The sequence below is a fragment of the Notamacropus eugenii genome, chromosome 3, assembly GCF_028372415.1.
Source record: "Notamacropus eugenii isolate mMacEug1 chromosome 3, mMacEug1.pri_v2, whole genome shotgun sequence".
In the NCBI taxonomy this organism is placed as follows: Eukaryota; Metazoa; Chordata; class Mammalia; order Diprotodontia; family Macropodidae; genus Notamacropus; species Notamacropus eugenii.
In genome coordinates this window covers 486083352-486101826 of record NC_092874.1, presented here as the reverse complement: position 1 = coordinate 486101826, position 18475 = coordinate 486083352, and the positions used below count along the sequence as shown (strand labels likewise).

The 18475-nt window shown below is 45.3% G+C and overlaps 1 protein-coding gene across 1 annotated transcript in view; it reads right to left on the bottom strand.

Annotated features, from left to right (window-relative positions):
- MINDY4 (MINDY lysine 48 deubiquitinase 4) overlaps window positions 1-18475 on the bottom strand; it is a 143488-nt gene that overhangs the window by 84808 nt on the left and 40205 nt on the right. Inside the window, exon 6 of the mRNA XM_072599194.1 lies at window positions 305-366. Coding sequence (XP_072455295.1) covers window positions 305-366 — 62 coding nt within the window. The remainder of the gene's footprint in view (window positions 1-304; window positions 367-18475) is intronic.

The window sequence follows — 18475 nt, the reverse complement described above, 5'->3', positions numbered from 1 at the left end:
ACACCCCCAACAGATTCCATTTTGGAAAGGCTAAGTTTAAATCGTCACAGTCACATCATTGTGAGGGGAATTAAAGGATCCTGGCTTTACACCTGGGAGACCATCCTGTTCAAACTCCTTGTTTAGCATAAGAGAAGATGGAGGCTTGCCCAGGGGCCCAGTCCACAAGGAGCAGAGCCAGGACTCTGGCCAGCAGTTAGCCACGGGCCTGGAATGCAAAGGGGCAGCGAGATCTGGCCTGTGGACATCCTAACTAAATTTCATGTTAATGACCACCAAGTAAGAACGAGTATAACAGACATACCGAGCGTGAGGGCATCTGCCTCTTCATTCACACAGACAGGCACAGTATGTACAGGGGCTGTCCTGAAAAACAAAACATAAGTATAAATTTTAAATGTGCCAAAGGTGAATGATCCCTGAGGAGTGAAGAGTCCTCAATGTCTGATAACCTAATGGTGACTGGGCATCTCTATGCAGCTGCTGGGAGGCTGACAGGAGCCAGGTCTCCCCAATTTCAACCAGGTCCCATTCATGTTGATTCTCAATCACTCCCTGACCTTTGATGGACAACAGGGCCTGAAACGCCAGCTCTCAGTTTCTCTGCTTTCCAACATCTGTCAAGTAGTGAATTTATAAACCAAACCCTTCAGCATATGTACAGAGGTAACATCACAGACTCAGCAACTAAAGACGACCTGAGACAAACCCTTTAAAGCAGCAATGGCCATCCCCTGATGGATGCATCTGAGAAGTTGGAGCTCTGTACATAGGTGGGTGTCCAATCCCAACTGCATGACTCTGGGTCAGCCCCTCACTGGCACGGTACGGTGACAACACCTCACAGAATCATGGCAACATTCAGAAAATACAAATGCCACTTGTTATTTTTTAGAAATGTGTTTTCCAACTTGTGTGATGTTGGAGCAGCTGAAGGACAATCAGGTTTTTAAAGAATGTTTGCACAATAACAGTACAACAGCACCCTGCCCCACAAAGGACAGCAGAGAAATATATTTCCCACCAGCTGCTGGCAGCGTGTGATATTGTTACACAAACAATCCCGGCCATGCTGTAGTACATTCCATTGAATTAATTTCCTTTTAAAAATGTATAAAGTGACATGAATGAAAGAGCTACACAATAAGCATGATGTTCCTTCTTTGGCTCCGGCACTTTCTGCTCCGACAAAGGAAAAGACTTACCCCTCCCTCAGAAAAACCTGCCTTACAAAGCTCTGGCTTTCTTCTGTGTTGTTTGGTCTGCAGTAGAACCACAGGGCCAGACAATCTTACAACTGTAATAACAAGGGCCATGGAATTCCAGCTCCCAGAGGGTGCAGAAATCTGGTGACAACGTCCCTGAACCTTCTTTCACTCCATGAGGACTTGAAGACCTACTATGCTCAAGGCCATGGCTAGGTGCTGAGGAGACAAAGGCCAAATGAAAAGCAGAAGCTCCCGTTCTCCTGGGAGATGGATTCCAGGAAGAACAAAGCACATACCCAGGAACTGAAAGGGAGGAAGGGCAAGGCACCCTCAGGAAGAACCTGCAGACAGGTTCAGTCCCCAGCACAATTTGTGGCATGGATATGGTTCTTGTTGGATTGGGCTGCAAAGACAATCAAAGATCCTCATTTTAGCCAGAAGGCCACCTTCCTGTTGACTTCCTTCCTCTCTATCTCTCCCCATCTTCTCCTCCATCCCCTCTTCCTTTTCTTCCTCCTTCTACCACACGTGAGCTGGTGGGGGGGCTTTGAGTAAATTCCCATCTCCTCTGGGAGCTCCCACTTCTTCATCTGCAAGATTGGGGGGTAAGATTTTAGGGTTCACACTTTCTTCTCCAGTCTCAAGTTGGGTAGGAAGGGCAGCCAAAATCTGGGCAACCCTAAAGTAAAGAAGCTATCGAGGGACTTGGGAAGGGGCTGAGAAATGTTTTTAATACAAGTGGCAAGGGTAGGAAAAGTCAAAGGAAAAGATGAAAACCCAAGCTCATCACACAGCTGCTCCCCCAGAGCAGGAGGCGAGAGTGGAGCAGATGCAGATGGAAGCCACAGATAGCCCCAACTCCTTTCAGCCAGTCACCTGGGCGGGACCAAGGAAGTGAAGCCAAGATCAAGGGCACAGGATCAGGAAGCCAGCACCAGTTAGAACACAGTTCCAGGACTACTACTAGGGCAGCAGGAATAGGGGCCCAACCTCAAGGCAAGTCAAAAGTGTCTGACTTATTCTGATGTCCCTCGGTACTCCAGGCCATTCTCTATGGCTATCAGTGGCCAAAGAGCTGCTCACCAGCACTGATGGAGAGAGTTCCCCACACCAAGAAATCCCAGGTCTTGACTTTCCCCTCCCCCTACTATTTTGCAGTGTGCAAAGGAAGATGACTAGGATGGTGAAGGGGCAGCTGAGTGGTCCAATGGGTAGAACTCCAGGCCTGAAATCAGGAAGATCTGAGTTCAAATCTGGCCTTTGACACTTAGTAAGAACGATGTGACCCTCAGTAAGTCACTTCACCACATTTATGACTCAACAACAACAATTCTTGGTGTCTTACCTCACTCTTTCCTACATCCTCCTGTTCCTTTCTCACATCCCCAGTTCTGCTGCCCTTTCCAATCCACAATTCCCCAGTCTTCAGGTCTCTAATCCTTTCATCCCTCTTCCATCCTCACTATAACCCTAAGTGCTTTCAAAATCTCATTACATTAAACAATCACTCAACATTAAGCACCTACTACACGACAGGCACCGTGAAATACTGATTAAGCATCTATTCAATGCACCCCCTTGAGCCAGGTGCTCTCCTAAGTGGGAACAGGAGCTAGAAGAGATGAACCTGGCAGACATGTCAAGACCAGCCTTTACAAACCACTTGAGAGGTAGGCTGAGCAACCGTCCCACCATCCTTTGGCTAATTTAAAAAAGAGGGTGAGTGGAAGAAGTGGGGTTTTTAAATGAACCCAATCAATTTAACAAAACCCTGTTAAAAGCATACAACCTACAAAGCGGCCCTGGGGAGAGAATGCTGAGCAAGTGCCCTGGATACCTTGAAGACCAGGCATTGGAAGGAAATGGTCCATCTGCAGCAGAAGTTTCTAGGTAAGGGCTTCCCAGTTCTAATGAAATCACAAGAATGTGTGCCCAGAGGGTTGTAAAACTGCATACCCTTTGACCCAGCGATATCACTTCTAGGGCTGTATCCCAAAGACATCCAAAAAAAAAAGGAAAATGACCCACATGTATTCTTTATAGCAGGTCTTTTTGTGATAGCAAAGAACTGGAAACTGAAGGGATGCCCATCAACTGGGAAATGGCTGAACAAGTTGTGCTATGTGATTGTGATGAAATGTTATTGTGCTATAAGAATATAAGAATATAAGCAGGATGATTTCAGCAAAAACCTAGAAAGACTTACATGAACAGATGCAGAGTAAAGCGAGCAGAACCAGGAAAACATTGTACACGGTAAGACCACTATTAGACGATGTTTAACTGTGAGTGACTCAGCCATTCTCAACAACGTTCTAAAACAATTCTAAAGGATTCCAGATGCAAAATGCAAACTCCCCACCCTCAGTCCTCCCTGAGAAAGAAGTGATTGTGTCTGAATACAGACTGAAGCAAACTTTCTTTTTCTTGGGTTTTTTCCATAACACGACTGCACATGTACAACTAATATCAAATTGCTTGCCTTCTCAGTGAGGGGGAGAGGGAAGGGAGGGCGGGAGAAAACCTGGAACTTAAAATTTTGAATAATGAATGTTAAAGATAGTTTTTACATATAATTGAAAAATTTTTTTTAAAAAATCACAAATACGTGTCCAAAACCAGACTGAGTATTTATGCCACTGAATCTGGGAATCCAGAGAATGAGAAATGGAACTTGAGCCAGGAAAGCTGCACCCTGAAGGCAGGAGCTCTCCAGCTCTTGCCCACCTCAGGTGGCCTATTTTTACCTAGGCCCAGGGAGGGTGTGAGCATCAAATGAGATGAGACTTGTAAGGCACTCAGCACAGCCCCGGGAACATGAAAGGAACTTAATCTTCTTGCTCCCTTCCTCCCTCTCCCCTTCTCAGCATCACATTTCTAAATTAAAATACACAGGATGACAAAGAGAACCAATTACACAGCAAACAAACTTTTATTAAGTGCCTCTTATGTGCCAGGCACCAAGCTAAGCACTAATGATACAAATAAGAAAAAGTCGACAGTTTCTGCCCTCGAGGAGCTTGCACCAAATGGGCATAGGGCCAAGCAGCTGGGATGCTGAGGGCCCCCTCAAAGGGGGTCTATGGAGAAGGGTTTTGCTCCCTCCAGTCCTCTAATCAGGAGCAGCAGCATGTGAGGGATGAGTGCCAAAGCTGGAGCAGTCTCCGGTGATTACCTGAAAGTCATCAAAACAGAAAAACAAACAACCAGCCAAGTTCTTGGGCCTCAGCTTAAGAGCTCCTAGCACAGAGGCCACCTCTGACAGACTGTGGCTTGGTGGCCCCAGTCCAGCCACTTAGCCTCTTAGAACAACAACTACAGAGGAGATGCCAGTCTGCCTTGGTAGATGCAGTTCCTTCATTCTAGAGTTCTTGGTACTAATGAAATCTTTTCCCCTTGCTCAGGACTAAGCCATCGCTACAGCCCAGCCTGCAAGCAGACAGCTGGAAGAAGCAGCTCCCTGCAGAGGAGGTCATGCACAAGCCAAGGACCAGTCTTCTGTCTGCCTCTCAGCTGGTCACAGGCTCCTGGAAGCAGCCAGCCTTGAGCTGGCCATGCTGAGCAGAGGAAAGCCCTCAAGGATTTACAGGACACTTTCACTCCCATTACTCCAAAGACCACCTGCAGCATCCCAGAGAAGGAGAGGGCAGGACAGTGAGATAGGCCTGACAAAAAGCCCTCTGGGGTCCCCTGCCAACCTGTTGTTTGAGGCAAATTCCCAAGGGTCACTCCTTCACACCCTGGGTGCTGAAAGGCCCTGATGTCATCTTCAGACTTTTTCCTGGGGTTCCCTGGGCTTGCTTCTCTCCATGGAGCCACTCAAATCCAGGGCTGGATTCTGGCTGTGTTCTCTATTGGACCAAGCATCTTGTCCTGTGTGGGTGGTTCCACCCTAAGTCACCAGTACCAATGGTGTCCTCCCCACCAGCTATGCTCAGGAACCTGGGGCACAGCCACAGCCTCTGTAGAACCAGCTCCTTCTTCCATCAAGGCCTCTTACATCACAGCCTCTTCTCCAAGCTCTAGGTAAAACTTTATGAAGAATTTCTTTGCCTCTCCTCCCAGAATAAAGACACTAACAATGACCTAAGAAAGAGGCCAAACCTTAAGACTTGATCACTGTCCCCAAGGCCTGCCCCTTCCCTCCTGGGGTATCAGTAACCTGGCAAAATCTGATGACCAAGTTCCCCTGATCAGCCCCCACCTCAGTCTGAGGGAGACTGGTCATTAAGAACCATCTTCCCACTTTGTAAAAGAGGAGACCAAGGGACAGGCATGAAAATCTGACCTCCTCCCTCCCAATTCCAAATCTTCCTGTTCTACCTCACAAACCTCTCTGACTGGAGAGCTGTAGGAGGAAAAAGGCAATTCCTGAAGGTGCCTGCTAAGAGCTCACACCTATCTACCATTCCATGGCTTATCAACCTCACCAGAGCACTATGAAGTGGGGAGTCCAAAGATCACCATTTTTACAGATGAGAAAACTGAGGATCAAAGGTTTACTGATTTGCTTAAGGTCACACAACTAGTAAGCATCAGACAAGAACTTAAGGTGGGTTTCATGTCCCTTCTACCTTACCACCCAGCCTGGAATGGTGGTGTTGGTCTCACAAGGCTCAAGAGCTGGTAAATGTCATAAGGACAGAAAAAATATATAGACCATTAAAGGATAGGATAGTATAATACTAATAAATTACATTGATGTAAAATTACATTTTTGAAGATCCTCTATCAATATCAAGCAAGGTACAGAACAAGGAGACAAATGCTCACCAAGTGTTTGTCACCATAACAGAGAAGACCTCATTCCCGTGCCAATGTAAGAGAGGTCCCAAAAGAGTAGGAAGTATTCCAGAAGCTCTTTCCTCTTTGTACAGGCCACTGTGCTGACTGCATCAAACCCCCAAACATGGCAGACTTTCCTCAATGAGATCCATAAGCACTCCAAAGAGGTCAGCACAACCATCTACATGTATACACGCATGCGTGTGAGCACACACACACACACACACACACACATCCTAAATTGATGAACAACACCTCTTGTCCATGCTAGGACACACAGCTGGCTACATAGCCCACAGATTTATTTTGGACATACAATGAACACAGATCAACGAAGCCCATAGACTACACTTGGGAAAGTGGGAGGCATTTACAGTGACCCCAAGCTTCTCCTTGAAATAGAATCTGATCTTTTTAACCTGCTGTAGCACCAAGTATCTGTTGTTTAATAAAGGGGAGTGAGAGTAGTCAGAAGATGGACAACAGTACACAGACGGAACCAGTACAGGGCATGGAGAGAAATGAAGCTGAAAGGACAGAGACATGATTTTGATAGGAAAGAAAGAAATTGCTTGAAGACCTCCAGGTGCCAGCAGGACAGCTCAGAGCCCTGGATGGCACAGAAGTTCCTGGCCACAAATCCTAAACCTGCCTCTTCACCTGCCACTCTTTCCACCTGGGGTCAGCAGGCCTCAAATACGTCAACTCCCCTCCCCTCTCTTAAGGAAGCCACTATTACAAAAAAGCAAAGGCACGCGATGAGTAGAAATGGCGACTTGGATTTTGGAATGAGACAGTCTGACTTTAGGGGCCCCCTTTCTACCATGAGTACTCTTGGGACAGCAGCAGCCCCAGCCAGCAGAAGCTGAAAGCTGAGCAGGGGAACAGGGACAGGACAAACAGGCTGGTCTCCTCAACTCAGTCATGGGATTTCCATGTTCAAAGACTATGAATTATCGAAGAGCCTTCTATGATGCTTTGTTCTCCATCACCTATAAATCAAATTGCATTGTGAATATTCTTAGAAAATGTCTCCATTGTTCCTTTTAAATGTCCCTTTGTAGCACAAATGTTACCACATTTAAAACGTCAGTTAAAAGGCATTTTGCCCTTTGAAAGAAAACAAAATATGAACAAATAAACAAACACACTGACAGGCCAAGGAAGTGAATTAAAATGTGAAAATGAAGTGGGTGCACGCGTGGATGTGTCACCCCTGAATCATTTAACTTGTCTGTCTACACCTGCGTGGTCCTCAGAGCCATCTCCTGATCTTGACATTAGGGAGGCCAGAGCTCAGCACTTCTACCCACCACCCTGTGGAACGGCAGGGCTAAACCCTTGCCTAGGCGTGGTCCCCCCATTCGAACTCACACAGGTCCAGAGCAGGGCCTGCCCCGGCCCTTGGGATAGTGCTTTACAGAGAGCAAATGCTTCACTCTTTCAGCCATTCAGATCCATCGTGTGCATGTCCCTGCTACTCAAAGATGAAATATTTTCGCAAATCAGACCTGGCAATGTCATTCTCTGGAGGCTTGCTGCTATGTACTAAGAGAGTTTGGATGGCTCCATCTACCCTTCAAGGCCCTCTGGCCTTCGGCACTCCCTTTACCTTTCTAGCCTCCTCTCATTTTCTCCTGCTTTCCCTGGGAAGCTTTATGCTTTCCTGCCTCAAGGCCTTGGTACTAGCTGTTCACAAAATTCAAGAATCCCAGGATTTCATCACTAAGAGAGGTTTTGGTAGCCATTTACTTCCACTCACTCATGCACACTGCACCCACCCCACACTCCCAACAGCGGCCAGGCTCACAAAGCCCCTTCCACTTGTGTCAAGCATTAATTGTTACAGAATGTGCTTCTTGGAGCAAGCTGAAATCTGGCTCTTTGAAGTTTATATCCATTGCCCTATGCACCCATTGGGGCCAAACATAACAAATCCAATCCTTTTCCCACATCAAAGATTTTCAAATACTTGGCAAGAGTGAACATGCCTAACCCCACGCCCCCTCCCCCAGTTCCTACCACTAAGCTTCAGATGGCAAGGCCTTGAGGCCTTTACCACTGCATCTGCTCACTTCTTGGAGTTCTCCCAGCTTTTCAAAGTCCTCCTTAGATACGATGTTTGAGATGTGGCCTGACCAGGACAGCCGGCAGCAGCCACCAGCTTTGGGCCTCCAGAATTTCATTCCTGAGCATCTCCCATTCCTCTTATGCTGGTGTCTCCTGCAGAATACTGACCCACCAAATTCCACCTACTCTTCCTTCTCTGAGCCCCTTGAAATCGCCTTCCCCAAATCTAAGCTGCAGGTCAGACTGTTCCTGGCCTTCTCTTCCTCCATCATAAACTCTAGAAGCAGAGGTTCACTTCTTCCCAAGATTCCCATCACTCCCACCCCGGGAATCGGTTCCTCACAGCCAGTTATAGTGAGATCCAGAATAGAAATTTCCTACTGTTGAGTCTTCAATCCGTTGAAAGATGAAATTACCATCAGACATTTCAAGATGTACAAAGGCAGGTCATGAAGTTGTTAGCTGCTCTTCTTCTGGCAGAAAGAACTCTAGTAAGGATGGATAACCAAGGTCTTCCATCATTACTATAAAATGCCAGGCTTGTGGTATTTCCCAAGCTCCTCCATTTCCTCTTCTTGTCAAAGTGGACTCCCCAGGGCACTTCCAGGATGACCTCACTTCTCTCTTCATTCAAATTCCTGCAGAATTCTTTCTTTCTCTGCCTCCACCCTGGTTCCTGGAATTCCTCATCTAAGCAATCCTTTTAAATATATAATGCTAACCCATAACTTTAGCATCTCTTGGTTTTGTTGAAGTGTGTCCTCATCCAAAGCCATGTTCTAGTCATCAATCTCATCCCACCAAATGCCCTATGAAGTCAAGTTTGCCTCTGTCATGGCCATCCTAGGGTATCTCCAAGGCTCAATCCTGAGAGCTCCTCTCTCCTTGCTCACTGGAGATCTCATCAGCTCCTGTAGGAGGCCCAGATCCAGGTGTCCAGCCCTAGCTGCTCTCCTGAGTTCTGGGTCAGCACCACCACCTGCCTTTCAGGTATCCCAAGCTGTAAGGTGAATCTAAAACAAAACTCATCATTCCCCCAAAGTCTTGCCCCTCCTCAAGGGCACCCCCATCTTCCCTGTCCCCCACCTTCACATCTATACTGTCATCCTCACTCCTCACCCTCACTCGCCAGACCCTGTCACTATCTTCTCCACATCTCTCATATTCACCATCTTCACCTGACTCACAGTCACCACCCTTTGAAGACCCTCTTCCCCTCTTGCTCTGATTACTACAACAGCTTTCAATCTTGCCTCTACACTCCTAGCTGTCCACATCTACATGGTGGCCAAAGCGATTTTCCAAACACACAGGTCTCATTGTCTAGTCCCACCATTCAACAAACCTCCATGGCTCCCAACTGCCCCTAATACTTACTACATATTCCTCTGGTCACTTAAAGGTCTTCACAGCTTTTCTCCACACAACACTCCGTATAGAGTGAACAATCTGCCCAGCCTGGAATGCTCCCCATCCTCTCGCCACCTCCAGACCTCCCCAGATCCTTGTGCCTATTCATGTAAATGGCATTTATCCAACTGACATGGAGATCCTTGGTGGGAGGAACCCTCCTTCATCTTTCCCTGTATTCCCAGACCTTGGCACAATCTCTGTAACACTCCGAGAGCTCAGTCAATATTTGTCATTTGCTTATTGCCTTGACATGGGACATCTATGCAGAGGTCATGAAAGCTGTGAGTCTCCCTCCTGGCTCCGTCACAGCTGTTCCTTGTCTTGTATGGCTTTCCTCTGCGGGGTCTAACTTGAGGGATGGGGTTAAGCAGCTTTCTTTTCCAAACTTTTCCCACTTTCAAGGCCCCTAATTCTAGACTCTAGAAAGGACTTGGTAAATCTCCAAGCACTATGTCAATTCTGGTGGTTATTATTTTAGCCATAATAATCCTATGACACCACTGATAAGATACGTCAGATATCGTGCAAATACATTCCCAAGCCTAGAATGTCTTCCTGCCCTCTCCCTCTTTACTTATTTTCTCCCCATCTCTCCTTTAAAGCCCTTTTCATGAAGCCTTTCCCAATCCCTCAGAGTCATAATGACCTTGCCCTCTAGCCTCATCAGCTGGGCTTTGGAACTCCCTCATGCACTTAAACCTAAGGGCAAAGTGGGATTCATTTTTGCATTCTTCTCTTTCTTAGACCAGCAGTCCCACAAGAGAAAGCACCTTCAAATGCTCAGCATATTCACATAGCCAATCACTATTAATGTTGAGAACAATTTCATAAATGTGGTCAAAATTGATCAATTTTTCTTGAGTAATATTGAATTGTTCAAGTACATTATCATTCCATTGCGAGGTAACGTCAGTCCCTTGTTTTCTACTCAGACCTACAGTAAAGGCAATTCAAATTGTCCAGGTTTTCATTTCTATAATGCTGTTTCATGCTCATGAGGCCTGGAGGGACAAAGACAAAGGAGAAGTTGTACACCCCGGCCCAGTGCACTTGAATGGGAGGGCATGACCCCTTTGTGCCAAAGTTGGCGGCTTCCTTCTTTCTTACATCATCTTTCAACTTTGTCCTGAGGAATTTTGGAGGGAGGACACAGCTCACCATGAGGGTGCTAACAGCTTCCTCTGGAATAAGGACTGCCAGGCTTCTAGGAGGTAAAGTGAAGGGGACAGAGATGAACCTGCTAGAGAGCTCAGACATGGGGGTGACCTGGAACCATCCCACCACCTGGGGGTGGGGGCCAGGGAAGTGGTAAATGCTTCTCCCATTTCCCTTTCCTGATTTCTCTTGGTCCAGTCTATGCTTTGGAGTTGGGTCAAAGGACATACTCCTTTGGGTGGGTGTAACTGGAGAAGGCCCTAGTCACATCTGTTTGGCAAGCCGGCCGGAGGTCGGGTGCCCGTCCCTCTTTTCAATAAAGTCTGTGGTGGCAGAATACTGAGAATCTGAGTCCTGTGAGGGGAGATGGATAGAGGTGCTGCTGAGGAGGTGAGGGAAAAGGTTTTCCAACATCCCCCACAATGGGCGGCAAGCCCCGGAACAAACAAGTGCTGATACTTGACTCCAAACCCAGAGAGTCCAGGTCTAAACTACCCAGACCAGGAAGCAGCCAAGGGCTGTGCAAATAGATCCTGCTTTGGTGACCAGTAAGGACAGACTTTCTACAGGAGAACTGAGGCATGAACGGGGCTGGAGGAGCCCCAGGTACTATAAACTGTCCCTGGATAACTAGCAGCATTGGGAATTCTTTCTGTAGGATTCAGGAAGGCAGTATACGAAACCCATTTGCGCAACTTACTCTATGGCAGAGACACGTGTGTGTCCCAGGCAAAGACCCCAGGGGTCTGTCACACATGCTCTTCCTCAAACAGAATCTCAGCTGTTTTTGAGAAATGGAGTCATAACCTATTGTAAAAGGACATTTGACATCGGGGGAGCACATTTACATAGCACCTGAAGGTTTATGAATACAGATATTATCTCATTTGAGCTTCAGAACCCTAGGAGGTAAGAGTTATTATCATTCTTACTTTACAGCTGAGGAAACTGAGGGAGACAGAGGTCAACTGACTTGCCCAGGGTCTTTGCTACTGAGTGCCTGAGCTTGAATTTGAATTCAAGTCTCCCTGACTCCAGGTCAACACACTACCCCGCTTCGTGGGAGCCTCGAGCATTCTGGGGGAGCATCTAGGAGGTGTTCAAGGATGATCAGCACCTCTGGTGTGAGGGCTGCTTAAAGTAAGGAGGCAGACAAAATTCATTTTTATGTTGATAGTAACAATCCAAAGTGTTTTTATGATGCCCTGAAGACTATGGGCCAAAAACCTATGGTATATCACAATCCCTCAGTGCTGATGGAGCCACATTGATTAGTGATAATGATCCTAGAGAGATGGGCTGAACACTTCCATAGTGTTCTCAACAAACCATCATCAATCAATGCTGAGGCCACTGACCATTTACCTCAGGTTGAAATCGATCCCTCCTTAGATGAACCTCCAACTGAAGAAAAGGTTTTGAGGGCCCTTAGGCTCCTTTCATGTGGTAAAGCATCTAGTGCTGATTCTATTCCAGCTGAGATTTAAAAAGTGGAGGGTCCATTACTCATAAAAAAGGTAACTAAAATTTTCCAGGTTATATGGAAAAAGGAGATTATCCCCCAGGAGTTCAAGGATGCCTCCACTGTCCACCTCTATAAAAGTAAAGGGAATAGATTGTCCTGTGATAATCATAGGGGAGGGTCTCTCTCAGTCACTGTGGCAAGATTCTTTCCAGACATCTCCTTAATAGGCTGATCCTTTGCCTGGACAACAGTCTTCTATCTACCTGGGAGCCAGAAAGGGCTGGGCAATAGTCAATACAGTGTTTCCTACCTGTTAACTCCAGGAGAAATGCCAGGAGCAAAACAGAGGTCTAGGCATAACTTTTATAGATCTTACCAAGGCCTTTGATATGCCAGTCATGAAGACCTATAGAAAATTGCAGCAAGCTCATTACTTGCTTGGCAGCACACTTTTCAGGGATGTCCACACAGACAATGAGATTGATGCATGCATTGCCAGAGCTAGGAAGACACTGAAGGAAAGTGTCAGAGAGAAGAAATGTTGGGCTGCCTCTCTAACTGGAGATCTACAGAACCATTGTGCCAACCTCATTGTTGTATGCCTGTGAAACATGGACAGTCTACCAGCTCCATGCCAGGAAACGGAGTCGCTTCCATTTGAACTGTCCTAGGAAGATTTTGAGGATTACCTGGCAGGATAAAGTACCAGAAACTGAGGTCCTCTCTCAAGCTGAACTGCCAAGCATTCAAAGTCTACTGCAGAGAGCACAACTCTGATGGTCTGGCCATGTTGTTCAAACCCCAAACAAATGTTTTCCTAAAAGACAATTTGTGGAGAACTCTCACAAGACAAGAGCTCACATGGAAGTCAGAAAAAGCAATATGAGGTCATTCCCAAGGTCTCTCTGAAGAACTCTGGAATCTGTTGCGTAACATGGGGGACGTTGGCATAGGCACGCCCAGCACAGCGTGCCCACATCAGAAAGGGTACTGTGCCTTATGAGTGAAGCAGAATTGCAGTAGCTCATAGGAAATGCAAGATGTGCATACTGAAAGACATCTTCACTCCAAATGTTCATGTGAACTCTTTGTGCCCAATCCATGGTAGAGCCTTCTGAGCTCGTGCTGGTCTGATTGGCCACAGCTGGACACACTGTACCCTAACCTGAAGAGAGGGATGTCATTTTAGTCCTCTTCGAGAATAACCAGCACTTTGGGACTACGGGTCTCACCCAAGGGTGACAGCTTTGTGGGGAATGAGGGCACGCCAGGACAAAATCCAGAAACAGCTCAAGCTGATTGGGTGTCCTTCTGATCTTATCAACTACTAAGCACCATAAACCAGTGGCCACCCACCTGCCACAATGAGTCTGAAAACTTAAACAGTTGGGGGGAGCGCCTCTCAGGAAAGAAAAAATACTCAGCAAGTACTTAGGAGACCTGGGTCCCAGCATGAAGATGGGCTCATGCCTTCCAGAGCACAGGCTCCAGGAAGCCTCTTCCTTAGGACAGGAAAGTCCTCCTCAAGTGCTAATCATTTCTGTTCTTTAAACTCCAGCATTCTCTGACGTGACACAATGACCAAAGAGGCCTGATGATTACTTACCTCAAATACCCACACAGAGGCCTCAATATACATAAGACTATAAATAGCAGAATATAAGCTCCTTGAGGATTCAGGAAGATCATATTTGTGGAAGGTGGTAGAGTAGAAAGATGCACATATTCTAGCTTTTCCCCCACAGCCCATAAAATACCTACAAAAAATGACTCTAAACAAATCCTAGAGCAGCAGAAGCCACAAAATGACTGAGTGAAGGAGATTTCCAGCCTGGAAGGCCAACAGGAAAGGTCTTTTGCATGGGGTATGGAGCAAAGCACAGCCCACTGACCCCAGTCCAGTCTTGGCCATGCAGCACCAGCAGGATCAGGACCAGAACAAGCCTCGGGGGTGAAATCCCCAGCAGCAGCAGAGGTTCTCAGATTCCTCAACCCACAAATGCCAAAGACAGCTTCAGAGGTCAGGGAGAAAGTTTTTTCATCTAGGTAAGAAGGGAGCAGGGTCCTCCCCTAGCATGGGCCCCAGGCAGTGGCAGCAGCAGAGACAGCAGCAGCATCCATTTTTGGAGCTCTCGGGCTAAAGTCCCTGGGGGCATTGAGCTGCTGATCTGGGTCTCAGCCCTGAGGGGCAGCCTGGAGGTGAGGAAGAGTGCTGGCTGGCATAGTGGAGCTGGTGAAGGCTCTGGAAAGGGAATTCTACTTGTAAATCCTGGGAAGAAAAGCTTTGGTAGCTCCCAGACCACAGCACAGGCCAAGATAGGAGTAAATTCCTCTCCCTTGATGGTGCCACCTTGGAGGAACTGAAAACTTACAAGTCCCCAGAGTATACCCCCCTCATGACAAAGGACTCAAGTGTCAAATAATTGACTGGGAAAATGCCCAAAAAGGGGGGGGGAAAGACTATATAAGGTTAATTTCTTGATGAACATGTATTTCCTTCCATCCTTTCAGATGAGGAAGAACAATGCTTACCATCAGAGGCCTCCAAAATAAATATGCAATGGTCTCAGGCCATGGAAGAGCTCAAAAAGGATTTTGAAAATCAAGTAAGAGAGATAAAGGAAAAACTGGGAAAATAAGTGAGAGCGATGCAAGAAAATCATGAAAAGAGAGTCAACAGTTTGCTAAAGGAGACACAAAAAACTGCTCAAGAAAATAACACCTCCAAAAATAGGCTGACTCAATTGGCAAGTCCAAAAAGCCAACGAGGAGAAGAATCCTTTAAAAAGCAGAATTAGCCAAATGGAAAAGGAGGTTCAAAAGCTCACTGAAGAAAACAGTTCTTTAAAAATTAGAATGGAGCAGATGAAAGCTAATGACTTTACGAGAAACCAAGAAATTACAAAACAAAACTAAAAGAATGAAAAAATGGAAGATAATGAGAAATATCTCACTGGAAAAACAACTGACCTGGAAAATAGATCCAGGAGAGACAATTTAAAAATTATGGGACTACCTGAAAACCAGGATCAAAACAAGAGCCTAGACATCATCTTTCATAAAATTATCAAGGAAAACTGCCTTGATATTCTAGAACCAGAGGGTAAAATAAATATTGAAAGAATCTACCAATCACCTCCTGAAAGAGATCTGAAAAGAGAAACTCCTAGGAATATTGTAGTCAAATTCTAGAGTGCCCAGGTCAAGCAGAAAATATTGCAAGTAGCTAGAAAGAAACAATTCGAGTACTATGGAAATACAATGAGGATAGCACAAGATCTAGCAGCTTCTACATTAAGGGACTGAAGGGATTAGAATATGATATTCCAGAAGTCAAAGGAACTAGGATTAAAACCAAGAATCGCCTACCCACAAAACTGAGTATTACTTCAGGGGAAAAAATAGTCATTCAATGAAATACAGGACTTTCAAGCATTTTTGATGAAAAGACCAGAGCTGAATAGAAAATTTGACTTTCAAACACAAGAATCAAGAGAAGCATGGAAAGGTAAACAGGAAAGAGAAATCCTAAGGGACTTACTAAAGTTGAACTGTTTACATTCCTACAGGGAAAGACAATATTTGTAACTCTTGAAACTTTTCTCAGTACTTGGGTAGTTAGAGGGATTATACTCTGTATGTGTGTATATATATATATATATATATATATACACACACACACACACACACACAGAGCACAGGGTGAGTTGAATAGGAAGGGATCATATCTGAAAATTAAAATTAAGGGGTGAGAGAGGAATATATTGGGAGGAGAAAGGGAAAAATGGATGGGGCAAATTATCTCTCATAAAAGAGACAAGAAAAAGCTTTCTCAATGGAGGGTAAAAGGGGAAGGTAAGAGGGAAAAAGTGAAGCTTACCCTCATCACATTTGGCTTAAGGAAGGAATAACATGCACACTCAATTTGGTATGAAAATCTATCTTACTCTACAGGAATGTAGGGAAGAAGAGGATCAGCAGGGTAAGGGGATGATGGAAGGGAGGGCAAAAGGGAGGAGGGAGCAATTAGAAGTAAACACTTGGGAAGGGACAAGGTCAAAAGATAGAATAGAAGAAATGGGGGGCAGGATAGGATGGAGGGAAATACAGTTAGTCTTACACAACATGACTTATTATGGAAGTCATTTGCAAAACTACACATATATAGCCTATATTGAATTGCTTGCCTTCTCAGTGAGGATGGGAGGGGAGGGAGGAAGGAAGAGAAGTTGGAACTCAAAGTGTTAGGAACAAATGTTGAGAATTGTTTTTGCATAAAACTGGGAAATAAGAAATACATGTAATGGGGTACAGAAATCTGTCTTGCCCTACAAGAAAAGACAGAAGACGGAGATAAGGAAAGGGAGGGATGTTAGAAGGGAGGGCAGATTGGTGGAAGGGGTAATCAGAATGCAAAGTGTTATGGGGTGGGGGGGAAAGATGGGGAGAAAATTTGGAACTCAAAATTTTGTGGAAATGAATGTTGAAAACTAAAAATAAATAAATAAACTTTTTAAAAAGTTAAAAAGAAAAGATAGTATTTGTAAAGCATTCAGTACAGCATATAGCACACAGTAGGAAAGCATAGGGATGGTTTTTTTTTCTCACTATCCAGTGCCTGGTACAACAAATGTTTGGTGAACTGAACTGAATAATGAAAAAATTTTTTTGAGGTAAAGTTATGGCACAAACCCTCTCTCTAAAGCGTAAAAGGAGTTTATTGCATTTTTTATTTTGAAGACTATTGCTTATTAAAACAAAGCAGAAATGTTAGTAGTAGATGATTTTTCTATCTACTTGTGTGTATATCTATCCATATATATATTTATATACACATATATAGGTACACACACACACACACACACACACACACTCACACACACACAGTTGGTTGGTTGTTGTCCTTCGTCTTCGAAGAGGACCAAAATGACATCAGCATTTTAAAGTGAAATTTCAGTGTGTCCGACCGTGGCTGACCAGACCAGTATGAGCTTGGGATGCTCTACCACAGGTTGGGCACAGACAGACCGTTTGAATATTTGGGGTGGATATCTCAAATCTGCACATCCTGCATTTACTTTGTGCTGTCTCAATTCTGCTTTGCTCAGAGAGCACAGCACCCTTTCTGATGTGAGCACATAATGCTAAATGGTCCTGTGCCAGTGTCTCCCATGTTGCACAGTCAAATCCAAAGTTCTTGAGAGAGACCTTGAGAGTGTCCCTGTATCATTTCTTCTGGCCACCATGTGATCGCCTGCCCCATTTGAGTTCTCCATAAAAATAGTCTTTTTGGCAAGCGTACATTTTGCATTTGAACAATGTGGTTAGTCCATTGGAGTTGTGCTCTCTGAAGCATAGTTTGAATATTTGACAGTTCAGCTCGAGCAAGGACTTCAGTTTCTGACACCTTATCCTGCCAGGTGATTCTTAAAATCTTCCTAAGACAGTTCAAATGGAAGCTATTCAGTTTCCTGGCATGGTGCTGGTAGACTGTCCATGCTTCACAAGCATATAACAATGAGGTCAGCACAATGGCTCTGTAGACTTTCAGTTTGGTAGTCAGTCTAATACCTCTCTTCTCCCAAACCTTTCTTCAGAGCCTCACAAACACTGAGCTAGCTCTGTCAATGCGTGCATCAACCTCATTGTCAGTGTGTACATCCCTGGAAAGTACACTACCAAGGTAAGTGAACTTTTCCACAGCATTCAAAACTTCTCCATTTGTTGTAACTGACGGTTCCACATATGGATGGTGTAGTGGTGGCTGATGAAGCACTTGTGTTTTTTCGGTGTTAATTATTAGGCCAAAATAGGCATCAGAGAATTGATCCATACTTTGCTGCATCTCAGCTTCAGAGGCTGCATTGAGTGCACAATCATCTGCAAATAGAAAATCATGCACCAACACTCCCTCCACTTTGGTCTTGGCTTGTAGCCTTTTCAACTTGAAGAATTTACCATCAGTATGGTAGTTGACCTTGATGCCATGTTCATCCTCATTGAAAGCATTTGTCAACATGGCTGAAAACATCATGCTAAAAAGCATGGGAGCAAGCAGAGGGTCCTGTTTCACTCCATTGGTGACTGGGAAGGCACAAGAGCATTGTCCACTATCCAGAACCCAGACAAACATGCCATCATGAAACTTACATACAATATTGATGAACTTCTCTGGGCAATCAAATTTTGACATAATTTTCCATAAGCCCTCATGACTAACAGTGTCAAAGGCCTTGGTCAGATCCACAAACGTTGCATATGGACCTCTGTTCTGCTCTTGGCATTTCTCCTCGAGTTGTTGGGCAGCAAACACCATATCGACTGTTCCTTGGCCCTTTCTGAAGCCACACTGGCTCTCAGACATATGCCCATCTTCCAG